The 14136-nt window shown below is 38.2% G+C and overlaps 1 protein-coding gene across 6 annotated transcripts in view; it reads right to left on the reverse strand.

Annotated features, from left to right (window-relative positions):
• Positions 1-3555: 3555 nt before the first annotated feature.
• The window catches only part of CDCA2 (cell division cycle associated 2), a 30780-nt gene continuing 20199 nt past the window's right edge, over positions 3556-14136 (reverse strand). For 4 of the 6 annotated variants that reach the window (XM_039522202.1, XM_039522206.1, XM_039522205.1 and 1 more), the window contains 5 exons: positions 11021-11085; positions 10076-10213; positions 9364-9547; positions 5863-7176; positions 3556-3846 (listed from right to left, as the gene is read on the reverse strand). In XM_039522202.1, coding sequence (XP_039378136.1) covers positions 5900-7176; positions 9364-9547; positions 10076-10213; positions 11021-11085 — 1664 coding nt within the window. In that variant the 3' untranslated portion in view covers positions 3556-3846; positions 5863-5899. Of the gene's footprint in view, positions 3847-4123; positions 4513-5862; positions 7177-9363; positions 9548-10075; positions 10214-11020; positions 11086-14136 lie in introns of those variants that run through there. The other 2 variants (XR_005593552.1, XM_039522204.1) reach the window with 2 other exon arrangements.

The raw sequence follows: 14136 nt of genomic DNA on the forward strand, positions 1-14136 counted from the left end.
GGAATTCATACTTTGTATTTTTCTTCATGTCATTCTGATGGTACAGTACAAAAACTCAGGAAAAAAACCAAATTCCCATTCTTTATTGCATCCCCTACAGGTAGTTTTCAAATATTCTACTATGATTTAACACTTCACAACATAGGGGACAAGTATTATGTAACTACACTTTGCTTCCTTAGTTGACTAATGACTTGGTAATTATAATTGTGACAAAAGTTCCTCCTCTACCTTGGTGGGTCCTGCGCTTATTGGCGGATTTGCTCACCTCACAGATTTACCCTGTGGGTCAAGAAACAGCCCAGAGACCTTTCCCTCTGGTAGAAGCCATAGTCCAGGTCAATTCCTCCTGTGTTTGATCAGGAGTTGGGAGGTTTGGGGGGAACCCGGGCCCACCCTTTACTCCAGGTTCCAGCCCAGGGCCCTGTGGCCTGCAGCTGTCTAAAGTGCCTCCTGGTACAGTTGCGCAACAGCTACAACTCCCTGGGCTACTTCCCATGGCCTCCTCCCAACACCTTCTTTGTCCTCACCACTGGACCTTCCTCCTGATGTCTGATAACACTTTACTTCTCAGTTCTCCAGCAGTGTGCCTACTCACACTCAGCTTCTTGCCCGCCTCTTGCTCCCAGTTCCTCGCACGCACACACTTCCTCTCCTCTGGCTCCCTGTCTCTCTTTGGCCTGACTGGAGTGAGCCCTTTTATAGCATCAGAGGGGCCTTAGAGTCAGGTGCTTAACAGCCTCACCTGACTCTTAGCAGGTTAATTGGAGTGAGGTGTTCTCATTAGCCTGGAGCAGCCCCTGCTCTGATCACTCAGGGAACAGAAAACTGCTTATCCAGTGGTCAGTATATCTCCCTTCTACTACTCTGCTGTTCCCAACTGGCCTGGGTCTATCACATAATATAGTGACAAGATAATGATTACATTTCCAGGAAATATTTATCCTGTAAATCAGTCACTACGTAGCAATTACATAGGAATCTGATAAATGTAATTACTCAGCAATACGTACTTAACTCCAGCTATTACTGTTGTTGAAGTGATCTAATGTCTACGTACTAGGAATTTATATAGAATATCACGCGATCATTAAGTAATCTTCACAACATCCCTATGAGGCCAGGAAGCACTATCCCCATTATACAGCTAGGGAAAGTGAAGCAGAGAGGTGAAATAGGTTGGCCAAAAACCACAATCATTTTTACTGTGGTAGTGCCTAGGAGTCTCTGGAATAGTCTGTACTACAAAGGCTTTGCCAGTATAGACATAGTTTATACCAGCCAAAGAACTCCTTTTGCTGGGATCGTTAAACCATCTCTCCAAAGGACGTAAGAGATACTGGCAAAAGGACTCTGGTATAAGCTGTGGGGGTGTAGATCAGGCCTCAGTCAGACCAGCATCCCTATCGTACTAGGTGCTGTACAAGAAAAAAAAAAAACACACAAAAGACCATCACCATCCTCAAGAGCTTACAAGCAAAGTAGGCCTTTGTCAAGACAAGGTTTTAAATTGTGATGGCACAGAGTCCATGAGCTCAATCTAATGAACACCTTTTACAATTCCAGTCTGGACAAAGCACCAGACTTTAGAATGTACTTGACTAATCAAGTTAAACCCAAGGCTAGGCTTTAACTCTGCCAGTTTTGCACATTCTAAAGCATGATTGTGTTGTCTTGAATAAAGTGGTAGATGTTAGACTGAACTTGCTGACTTGACCTAACAGGACAACTTAAAACCTACTCTCAACAGGGCCACAATAAGTGGCAAAGCTAGGATTACAAACCAGAATATCTTGACTCCAAAACCTGGTTTACTTTCCCCTCAACCATGCTACCTAAATGTTATCTTAGCATACCTTATTAAGCCATCGTGCAATAAAGAAGCACTTACAGGAGGCTGCCTCTAAGTTAGAGATGCAAGTTTTATATTATCCTTTTAAAACTTAACTTTATTAACACAATTTTAGGAACGTGAAACACAAATCTCCTTCCACGTTACATTTTAGCCCCATCTCATTGTTCAGCTTGGTGAAGAATGCAGGTAGTTTGATGGATTCCTGGCTCCAGTTCCTACACAGCAGCCTGGTAACCACCCTGTGGCTCTCACATGGCTCCAGGAGTCTAGGTACACACTTTCCCTTGTGAAAGGAGCAGTGTTTTATATGCATGCATTTCTGAGAGATTTTCAATTCCTTTTTTTATCATGCTTCTCTCTCTCTCTCACATACACACACACCGCCACAGGTGAAAAGCCTCCTATCCCAGAATATCTGCTTTCCTCCAAAGTCCAATGACTCTCTAACACCAGAACTGTCTCATTATCCTTATTCCCAGGATGTGGCCTATCTTACCCCTAGTGACTCTTACTACACTTTCTTGCACCCCAACAATTTCTTCCACCTCTTTTCAGGTTCCAACCTCTAGCCTCAGATAACCCCTGCAAATCCCATTTACAATCTCAGTCTTCCTCAATCATCTTCTGGTTCATTATTTTTTGTTACAACAATTTTCGAATAGGCAGTTTAAAATTTTAGTTAATACTGCATATATGGAGGACAAGTGATCTTTAAGAAAGTTTAAATGCTAAAGCAGCTGGGTAGATGAATCAAAGTAAATGGTACTCAGCAATGGACACGCAAATGATACTGCATATCATCTGTTAAAAAAAGATTTGCACACAGTGGGCAACAGAGCTGTGTCCAATAGCAGAAGTGATTTTAGATCTTACACAGGATTCAAGGATATGGATCAAACATACTGTGGCCCTGTTTACACATTTGTTTTAACCAGGTCTCTCTCTCTCCCCCCCAAATCACTGGGGTAATTATTCTGGAAAGAAAATCTATTTATACTTAGATATCCTATTTTTAAGAAAAAGGGATATACCGGTACATCTTTCACACAAGAAGAGTTTTCTCCAGCCTTACAGACATTAGAATGTTCCCAGCACCTGAACAAACCCTTTAATACTGGACTAAAGAGGCTCACCCTAGTACTGTAAGATATTTGCAGTGCAACATATATACCATGTAAAACAAACTGTCTTAAGTACCTGGTGAAAAATATATTCCAGGAAAAAGTACAATTTTAGTCAAGACCAATAGAAACACCCAGTCTTGCAAGACAAGGTGAAGTGTGGGCTCTTCACAGAGCTTACTATCTCATATTGATTACAGTATATGTTATTAATCATAAAATGAATTTAGTTTTATTGTAACCTTTAAATCATTTCTTCCAACCCCACCCCACAAGCTATGAAATAGGCAAGAAAATTAATTAAGTATAAAATATGAGTACCAGAGTTAGCTGCTATTAACAGTTTGTTTTGAACCAACAAGTGATTATGACATTTCAGTATTCTGGTCTGGGAACTGTTTAAAGATTTTTTTTTTTTTTTAAATCCATGACAGTTTTCACAAAGAAGTTTGGTTTGTCTAGGTCTACCCCAGTGAAAAATTCATGCCACACTGCCCTCTGCTGGTAAAACAAAGATATTGCTATTCCAACAAAATTTAACTGAATATGCTCCTATCTTCTAAACCAAAAAGTCTAAAATTTTCACTGTGGTAGATTTAATTTTGCTAACATTTGAGAGAACATATTCTACTCTCTTCCAGAAATGAGTTCAAGTTCCAAAAATGTGAAGAACAGGAAAGGAGATAAACGTGCAAACATTTAGTTAATGAAGACTTGAAAAAAAGGGTTGATGAAACAGTAAAAGAAAGTGGATGGGTCCTGATTTCAGTGACAGTTCTTCATCAGTACAACACAAAAGATATCTTTTGATGAAGTTTCTTGCAAAGTTGCCTGAGTAGTTCTGGTTTCTGAAAGACTGGCAGTTGGTCTCTGCAGATAGGATAAGACAGACAGTGTTTCAATGTGATTTTCTAACTTTAAAAGTACTTAACAAATTTTATTCCAGCTCAAAGTGGTCAAACAGGTTTACAACAGAAATGATTTTTCAATATTAAGAAACTGTTTTAAAGCTGGCATATTTTCACCTCACAGTTGAAGTAGAACAGCATGAAACATGAAAACAATACTGATTGTGTTAAGTAGACCATATTCAAAATTTTACATTCTATAGCTCAAACTAGAAATAAGCAAACAGCAAGATGGCAGGTCAACTACTGAGTACTGTATTGGGTACATATACACTGAATATTTAAAACATTCACAATGCAGTTATGCAGTACTGTACTTCATTTTCTGGACATGTTCATATTCTTTTCTAGCCAGTTTAACCTTAAACATTAATCTTTAAAACAGGAAGTGTTGTATACAGTAAACATGCTTATCAATCAATACTTCTGCAGAAATTGGGATTTCTTAAAGATTAGTGCGAATGTAAAGAACACAAGTCCATAGCACTGGGAGCTCCAGACCTGCTGGTGCCAAGATGGTAAAGCAAAGTCTCTGCAGAACATGGGAAAAATCTGCACCCCAGCAGGAGCTTTCTTCACTGTTATGTTAGTTGTAGAGATTCTCTATTTGTTAGCTTGTTTTTTAAATCTGGGGGGAAAAAAGTTACATGGATTTCAAAAGCAATTTTTTATAAAAGCAATTTATAAAGCAGGATTCAGCAGATAGGAAATATCAACCCTTCAAACAATTACAGCTGGAAGGGTATTCCTGAAGCCATCATAGCTCAACTAGTAAAGATAAACTCAGTTTTTACAGACTGTGATGATACATTTCTAAATACAATGGAATTAGGGTCTGAATCCTGTTCTGTCAAGAAGACCCAACACCATCAAGAATGAATTATTTCCCACTCCGCTAAACAGTTTGTCAATATTGTTTTTGATCCATAAACTTTGGTTCTCTTTCCCCACAACAGGTGAGAGCCATGTGTGTGGTTGCTGGCATTTCTCTGTGCAAGTGAGGAATAAGAGACTTCACTTACTGATTGTACCACAGTGAGTTGGGTATGCATATTGAGTCTGCCCAAAAGCCATATCTTATCCAGTAACCACTCCAAAGTTTCAAGGGCAAACACATACTGCTATGTGCTTTCCACAAGGCTAAGTATAATCAACCATAATTCCTGCCTCAAAAAAAAAAAAAAATCAGGGCAACTGAACATTTGAAACCCTGGACTTCCATAATACAATACGTATTTTAGTTAGAGTAATTTTTTTTCCAAGTGGGTCTAAATACGAAAAATTCTAAATATAAAGAACCCTAAAGAATGTGAGCAAGCAACTGGGTCTTGCTCCTTAAAGAAATCTTGCATCTAAGACAAGCAGATTATTCTATAAGCACTATTCTCCTTTGACGGTAAATGTCACAGCAACGGAACAAAATGTATCTTGGGATACAATTCACTAGTATCTATGGCTATCCTTTCCACGGGAAGGAGGCGTGCATGTTGTTCTGCCTCAACTGACTGAAACCCTTTATATTTCCAATAAATAATGGAAATGTGTATTTATTCTCTTGACAGTTACTTTTGTTACAGCTTTTACTACTGCTTCAATTAATCGATCCTTGTAGGTCCCAGTATTCTTATAAGAAATATTTCATCACTTCGTGTGACTAGTACTATTTCTGCTAGAAATAATAAGTGCTGATTCCTAGCATCAAGAGATTATAACTTCACCCTTGTTTGCCCATCATTGCTGACTAATACACCTGTACCCACCAACGCTGAGCTTGCTTTTCCTCAGTTGTTTCGCCAAGCATTTTGAAACTGTCAAGCCAAAGGACAATTTAAGTTACTTGGCAAACGAACAAGTAAAATGAATACTTATACAAATGTCTTTGTGACCAGAGAAATAGAAACAAGGCATTACTTAAGTGACACTTCTACATACAGGTAACTGAATTGAAGCCAAAGAAAATCTACATTCAAATACTGACCTTTTAAAAAAAAAAAAAATTGGATGGCCCAATTTGCCTAGGCATTAGGATGGTTCTCAAAGGATGCTTCCACTTCAGACTCCTTTTGATAATGTTTATCATTGTACACAAGGCTTGCCCTTCTCTTTTTCCGTGTTTGAGTTATATTTTTGGTTTCCTGGGAAGTGGATGTACACATGCGCCTCCTGTGTGCTTTGCAAGAACCCCCTGCAACAGGAACACATTCATTGTTCTCTTTCCCCAAAGCTGAAAATTGGATCCAATTTTCTTGTCTTTGATGAATGTTCTCAGATTCTTTAAAGATGGATGCATCCATCGTCCTCCTTGATTTGTAAGCAGAATCTGACAAAGAGTTCTTGTGACTCTCAATAGGTATTTTAATCCACACAAGTCCCTCATTTTCTGCATTTTTCTGCAGCCTCATACTGCGTCTTACCTTTTTTTCACGATCTTCACTCACCTTCAAGAAGGACTGTTCTATAGAGTAATGTAGATCATAAAACATTTCTGAGTCATTTTCTATTCGGGGTTCTTGCTCATTAGAACAGGAACTAGAGAGATCGTTTCCAGATGCTTCAAAATGGGGATTATCAAGTTCAGAAAGGTACATCGTGCTTCTCCTGCCTTTTATTGAAGACCTTTTGAACCTTTTAAGACTGGCATCACTGTCAGCTGTTCGTTTTCTTGCAAAGTCTGTAATAGAACATCCAGTTTGAGTATTTTCACTTACACTGATGTCCTGCAGGTTTAAGAACTCTAGCTCCTTTAGCATCTCTGAGTTATTTGAAGGATGATCACTTTCCAGTACACATCCATTTTCTATTAAGACATCTCTCGCTTTTTCATGTTCTTTGTCGCCAGATGTATCAACTGGGGAAGTACTCTTAATTTCTTGCGTAATAGTGTTTAGTAGTGGCAAAAGAGAATTTGATTTTACAATGATAGGTGAACTGGGCTCAGACTGCTGACAGCTGGTCTTAGCATTGCTGTCTTCTTCACTGGTCTGATTATTCACACAAACATCACTCTCTTTCTGTTCTAGTGACATTAAGGGTGATCCCCGCTCATTTTCTGTTTGAATGTTTTCCTGTATATTAAGCACCTCAATATTAATGGTTGAAGTAGGATCAGGGCCACTGTCTGATGACTGACACTCAATGCCACTGGTGCTGCTGGCTTCCTCAATGTCAAGTTCTTTAGTGTTTGGACGTTTGTTTGTTATAGGCACTTTCCTTTTGATTCTTCCAACCACTTTTTTCTGTTCAACAACTTCATTCATAGATCCTATGTGTGCATTGCTGGATTTGGAATAATCTAAAAGGATATACAAAGTTTACAATTTAAAAAAGCTAAATTGACACAAATTTGCTTGGTTATACTCAAGAGAACACCTGAAAGTAAATGTAGATTTCAAAAAGAGTTTCAATTTATTACAAAGAAGTAAAACTGTCACAGTATTTTACACCCTCCTCCCAAAGAGCAGCAGTTTCAAGTAGTTAACATTGGCAGTTATTGTCAAAGCTATTCCGCACCGGTCATCTACCCAAGCATACAGTCTTTCTAGTCAGACCATTCTACAAATAATCAGAATTTTTTAGGAAAGTTTGAAAGAGACCGACTGGCTTCAGTCAAATCAATAAAAAGAATAGGGAAGCAGCATATTTTCAGAGGAGGCCTGACATGTTAATGTGCATCAAGACCAGCTAGGCAATATCGTTTCAATCATGGGCAGAATTATGAGCGGCACAGAAACACTAATCCGAAACAGGCTTTGATACTAGTATTTGAGATGCCTCTTCATTTCCCATTAATTTAGGGTTTACTTGAAGTTGATTTGAGAGGTTAAAATGTCGTAATTCCCAGTGGAAAGATCACTCCACATTGGGTTGACTGAGAAAATTTAAAGGATCCAGGGGTGCAGGTGAAGGAAAGCATTAACCCTTCCCTCTCATGGCTCAAAGAGAATTCTATTAACAGATGACATGCTCCAAGCTATCATAACCAACATGGCAGCAGGCTGCCTGCCTGCTACAGTAGTCAAGACACCATGCATGCTTCAGTCTGTCTTTTCTTCCAGCTGCTTAACTTACTATTGCATTATAGTCACAAGGTCCCCCCTGAAAATTAAATATTACAATTCATATTCTGTATGCCTCACTGTATTAAAATTTAGCACTCTGCACTAAGCTTCCCACTTCTACTATTCCATTTGTTTCCTTCACACTCCTCCTTTGCACTTCCTTTTATGATACACATGCCTGAAACTTTCTTCCTGTCCTGACAGGACAAGCAGTTACACTTCTCTTCTTTCAAATCCTTCAAAATTAATCAGAACACTTCAAGTCTCAACTGTAGTACGAACTAATGAATTTTTAGTTAAAAAAATCCTAACATTTTTGAAGCACTATGAGATACTGCTCTTTTGGTTGTCCTATGCAACATGACTGTATTGTCTGAGAACTTAAGCTCCCGAGAGCAGGAAACCGGTCTTCTCTTTTGTGCAGTGTGAAGCATATTGCTGGTGTTCAAATAAAAAGATATAGTATTCATGAGGCGGAAATATCAGTTTAACTAAAATATCTATAAAATAGTTGACCCTCACTACCAGGAGACAAACTGGAAGCTAGTTGTTGCAGTTTTTAGAAAGGAGGAACAGATCTAAATCTATACAGACTAACTTTGAGTCACATGATGTGGGATCACAGGATCCCAAAATCCTGAGAGCCCGTTCTTTAGAGAACCATAGTTTCATGTGCATGCAGACTTACACAATATGTAAAATGTTAAAACAGAGGTAGACAGGGAAACACAAGATTTCCAGTTTGTTCATAGATGCTTAAGACTAAATTTTTTTTGTTTTTTTAAATCCCATTATGAGTTTGTCCAAAGCTCAAAAAACGTAGATATAACTTGGCAAGTGAGCTAATCAAACATCCTTTGGGCATATCAGTGATTAACGACATGCAGGTTTCAAGTTCTTCTAAGGTATTCAGAATAACCTGGCCAAAATTTTTCTTTAATGTAATGGATAAAGTGTACCTCTATGGTCCATCAGGTGTGTCAATCCATTCATTTTAAAATAAAAAAATTTACAGTAAACTAAAAATCACACAAGATAGCCTGAGGTTGAGGACCTAACCAACCCTCAAAAAACAAAAAGTTTAGGATTGACCATCTCAAGGATTTTCTGCCTTACCCGATCACCCCATTTATTTGATGGGCTCTTCTTGTAACAATTTCAATTTAAATTGCTACATTGTAAGAGTTCAGTTTTATCCAGCTGGGGCTTTGTAACAGTACCATAGATTTCCTGGATCATATCATTGAAGTACGATTTTTTCTTCCTCCCCCACTTTCTCCAGGATTCCTCTTCACCAGATGATAAAGGTCAGATTTATTAGACTTTTTATATATGCGTAGAGGCAAGAAAGTTAACAGCTTTTACAGTTTTATCATTGATTGAAACAAAAGTGAAAGTGGCTGAAAGAGAGAAAGTATTACCTGAGAAGAGCAGAAAGTGTGTCTTAGGTGAGTTTGGAGAAGATGGTGCAGAAGACAAGACCTCTGGGATCTCAGGAATTGGGCTCAAAAGAGGTTTCTTGGAAGCTACTTCTCTCTGACTATACAAGGATTTTTCTACCTTTTTATTTCCTCTTTTTCCTCCATAACCTTTATGTTTTACCTTCTGAAAAGGTTTAGAAAAAAAACAAGACAGTATTATCCCTTTTAAGTTTTTCCAATAAATCTATATCAACTAACAGTTTATTTATAGGGAGAAGCATACATTTAGATAATATTTTAAGAAAATAGGTGTAACTGGACCAAAGTTATTAATTGTTGAATACAATAACTGGTATGGGAGTTGCTTCTTATAGAAAGCTTAAGGGGTCCTTTCTGTGCTATACTGTTGTATGAGGTTTCCCCTGCCTCTCATAAGAGAGGTCTTGAGGAAAAAGGTATAAAAGTTATAGGTATATAAAGGCTATTGGGCCCAGCTTCACCAATGGTACAGGAAGGGATTAGGGAGAGTGAGACACCTATAAAATTTAAAAAAGAGTATGTTGGCACTGGCATAAAAACAAACTTGCCAAAAAACATTATGAGCAGATCTTGTAATTATCAAAGACATCCATCAGAAACTAGTTTCAGGAGACATCTAGGACAGGAAAAATTAAGTGAGGTATTCACCCAACTGCAGTGTGCGGTTACTTACTGGTATCCTTTTGGGGGCAGATTTGTTTTCCTTTCCTCTTTGAACCTTGCCCTTTCTTAGATTTTTAATATCTTGAGCATTTTTCACTGTTATATCTGTCGAGATGGTAACACCAGTCTCTTCTGAAATGTTGCTATACTGTTGAGGAATATCAATTCTTTTAAAAAAAGAGTACATAATATAGACCAGAAGCCATAACAAAGTTATAAATCTTATGTTTACTTCACTTGATTAACCGTCGAAGTCACGGTAGCAAAATTATTGCAGTGGGGAAGAAAGATTTACAAAGCCTACCCCCATCCCATGCAGTTAAATATTATTCTTTTTTAATATTTATTTTAAGGAGGGTGGATTGGTCTTCTGGAGTATCCTATTTCCTCATTGAAGTGCCCCACCCTGTAACTAGAGCTCCTCTATGCAGTGAGTCTAGTAAGAAACAGTATTGGAATGTTAGAATCCTGTGCAAGAAACTCTGTGAGCCACAATTCCTGATAGCTAATAGTTGGGTGTCATGCTGCTATTAGACTATTGGGCCAGCAAGTTAACACATCAATTAATACTTCTTTAATATTGCTAGCTGGGAACACCAATCACTACCTGCAGCATAATGACCTCACTGTAACGTTAACCCTACCACACACACACCCTCTAAAGATCTTACAGCAATCAAAAAAATTATATAGTGAACAGGAATGAAATTTGAAAATTATCAAGAAGAGTTTATAATTGTGCGAGTTTGAGTGTGGAAAAAGTAAACCAACTTTTAAAATAAAATTATGAAAGCATCACTGTTTTGTTAATCTTACCAATATTTATTTTTTAAATTATTTAAGGGAAACTCTCAATCATTTGTCACCAACATCTAACAATACAAAAAGTTGATAAAATTTGAGTTATTTGGAAGTTCAATAAAAATTACCAAAAGACTATATTAAAAATACTTACCTTTCTTTTAGTAGAGGACCGGGTTATTCTGGTACAAGAGTTTTTGTTATCAGAGGAATTAATTTCTGTTAAATATATTAGAAAAGAAGAATCTTGGTTAAACTATGTAAGAACAGAAGATATACTTGTCTTGGGAAATTTCAGATATATCTCCTCTCACTATACACCTTGTCTCACCCTTTTTTTTAAATTACGCTTATTTGTTTAGTGTATAAAGTATGCCAAGCCCTTTAACTAACTAACTAACAAAAACAAACAAACAAACAAACCTTTTCCCTGAAAAAAAATTTACAGTCATAGATCAAAATATGACAAGCAGGTAAGAAAAACTGAAGGGCTTGGGGTAAGGAAAGGGAGGACAAAGATTACAGCAGCAAGGTAACATGGTTACTTAAAAAGAGGTATGCAAATACCTTGTTTATTTGTATAGTTTTAATTTGTTTTTGGCTTTTGTTTGTTGTTTACATTGTAAAAATCCCTATATTAATACAGACTTCAAAAACAAACAAAAACCCCAAACAGACAGATATATCCAAGTTACTAAACCTAGTTCATGTTGGACCTCACAGTTAAAGAGCCAGATTTCAGCAGGAATTAACATTGTCCGAGAGACTGATCCTGTACCCAATCGGGATCAATGGCAAAGCTCCCAATGATTCACTGTGCATGATCAGGCCATAAATGAGTAGGTCTAACCAAAAGTAGGTTCAGCGATAGAAGAAATATCTTTTAGGCAGAATATGAAATCAAATCCTAAACGCTTGCTGATAACACTGGCCTACAATTTTTGAGAAGTCGTCTGCTTCAGAGATAAAATGTGATATTTATTATGTATTTTGATGTGCTGAATTCAAATATGACAATTAAAACAACTGATTGGCTACTGTTTCTAAGTTACGTAAGTTTTTACATTTTATGTCTATGTATATTGTGTAGATAGTAGAGTTTTAATCATAAATTGTAAACCTAGGTCTTTTCCATGTGTTTATGGTTGCTTTACATGATATTTCACCTGTCCTGTTTATGTAACACTTTAAAAATCAGCAAAAGGGTTATATAACTAAAAATTATGAAACAAAAGGCAAAAAACTATTATGTACACAGTTTAGTCCTATTCAGTGTCTACTTGGCGCTTCTTGGCTTGTCTCTTGTATTCATTAAATGGAGCATCTCTTGTCACTGTCCAGCAATAGTCTGCAAGCATTGATGGGCTCCATTTGCCCTGATAGCGTTTCTCCATTGTTGCAATGTCCTGGTGAAATCGCTCGCCGTGCTCGTCGCTCACTGCTCCGCAGTTCGGTGGAAAAAAATCTAGATGAGTGTGCAAAAAAATTATCTTTAGTGACATGTTGCAACCAAGGCTTTTGTATGCCTTGAGGAGGTTTTCCACCAACAACCTGTAGTTGTCTGCCTTGTTGTTTCCAAGAAAATTTATTGCCACTAACTGGAAGGCTTTCCATGCCGTCTTTTCCTTGCCACGCAGTGCATGGTCAAATGCATCATCGCAAAGAAGTTCACGAATCTGAGGACCAACAAAGACACCTTCCTTTATCTTAGCTTCACTTAACCTTGGAAATTTTCCACAGAGGTACTTGAAAGCTGCTTGTGTTTTGTCAATGGCCTTGACAAAGTTCTTCATCAGACCCAGCTTGATGTGTAAGGGTGGTAACAAAATCTTCCTTCATTCAACAAGTGGTGGATGCTGAACACTTTTCCTCCCAGGCTCCAATGACTGTCGGAGTGGCCAATCTTTCTTGGTGTAGTGGGAATCTCTTGCACGACTATCCCATTCGCAGAGAAAACAGCAGTACTTTGTGTATCCAGTCTGCAGACCAAGCAAGAGAGCAACAACCTTCAAATCGCCACAAAGCTGCCACTGATGTTGGTCATAGTTTATGCACCTCAAAAGTTGTTTCATGTTGTCATAGGTTTCCTTCATATGGACCGCATGACCAACTGGAATTGATGGCAAAACATTGCCATTATGCAGTAAAACAGCTTTAAGACTTGTCTTCGATGAATCAATGAACAGTCTCCACTCATCTGGATCGTGAACGATGTTGAGGGCTGCCATCACACCATCGATGTTGTTGCAGGCTACAAGATCACCTTCCATGAAGAAGAATGGGACAAGATCCTTTTGACGGTCACGGAACATGGAAACCCTAACATCACCTGCCAGGAGATTCCACTGCTGTAGTCTGGAGCCCAACAGCTCTGCCTTACTCTTGGGTCGTTCCAAATCCCTGACAAGGTCATTCAGTTCACCTTGTGTTATGAGGTGTGGTTCAGAGGAGGAGGATGGGAGAAAATGTGGGTCCTGTGACATTGATGGTTCAGGACCAGAAGTTTCATCCTCTTCCTCGTCTGACTCAAGTGAGAATGATTCTGGTGCATCAGGAACCGGCAGTCCTTCTCCGTGGGGTACTGTGAGTATAGCTGATGGAATGTTTGGATAATGCACAGTCCACTTTTTCTTCTTTGACACACCTTTCCCAACTGGAGGCACCATGCAGAAGTAACAATTGCTGGTATGATCTGTTGACTCTCTCCAAATCATTGGCACTGCAAAAGGCAGAGATTTCCTTTTCCTGTTCAACCACTGGCAAAGATTTGTTGCACAAGTGTTGCAGCATATGTGTGGGGCCCAGCTCTTGTCCTGATCTCCAATTTTGCAGACAAAATAAAGGTAATAGGCTTTTTTAACCATAGTGGTTATACTGGGCTTTTGTGATGCAAAAGTCACTTCACCACAAACATAGCAGAAGTTATCTGCACTGTTCACACAAGTACGAGGCATCTCTGCTCACTTTGGCTAAACAGAAATGTGTCCCTTTGCAAAATCAAACACTGACAAATAAGAGAGCACAACACTGTATAATTTCTAGAGCTGATATAGGGCAATTTGTTCAGCAGAGTGATGTAAGCTTCGTTATGATTGCATCATCCATGACTTCTAGGAATAACATGATGCAATTCATACCATATATGACGCAATACCAGCTTTAGATTGCATTATTCATTGTTTTGCCTAAAAAGCAAGTACTGTCCAAACCCAGTCATAGATTTATTTTAGTCATTTCTGGTTTAAATTGAGATCCCTTCCCTTTATAACT

This window comes from Mauremys reevesii, linkage group 2 (genome assembly GCF_016161935.1).
Source record: "Mauremys reevesii isolate NIE-2019 linkage group 2, ASM1616193v1, whole genome shotgun sequence".
Lineage (NCBI taxonomy): Eukaryota > Metazoa > Chordata > Testudines > Geoemydidae > Mauremys > Mauremys reevesii.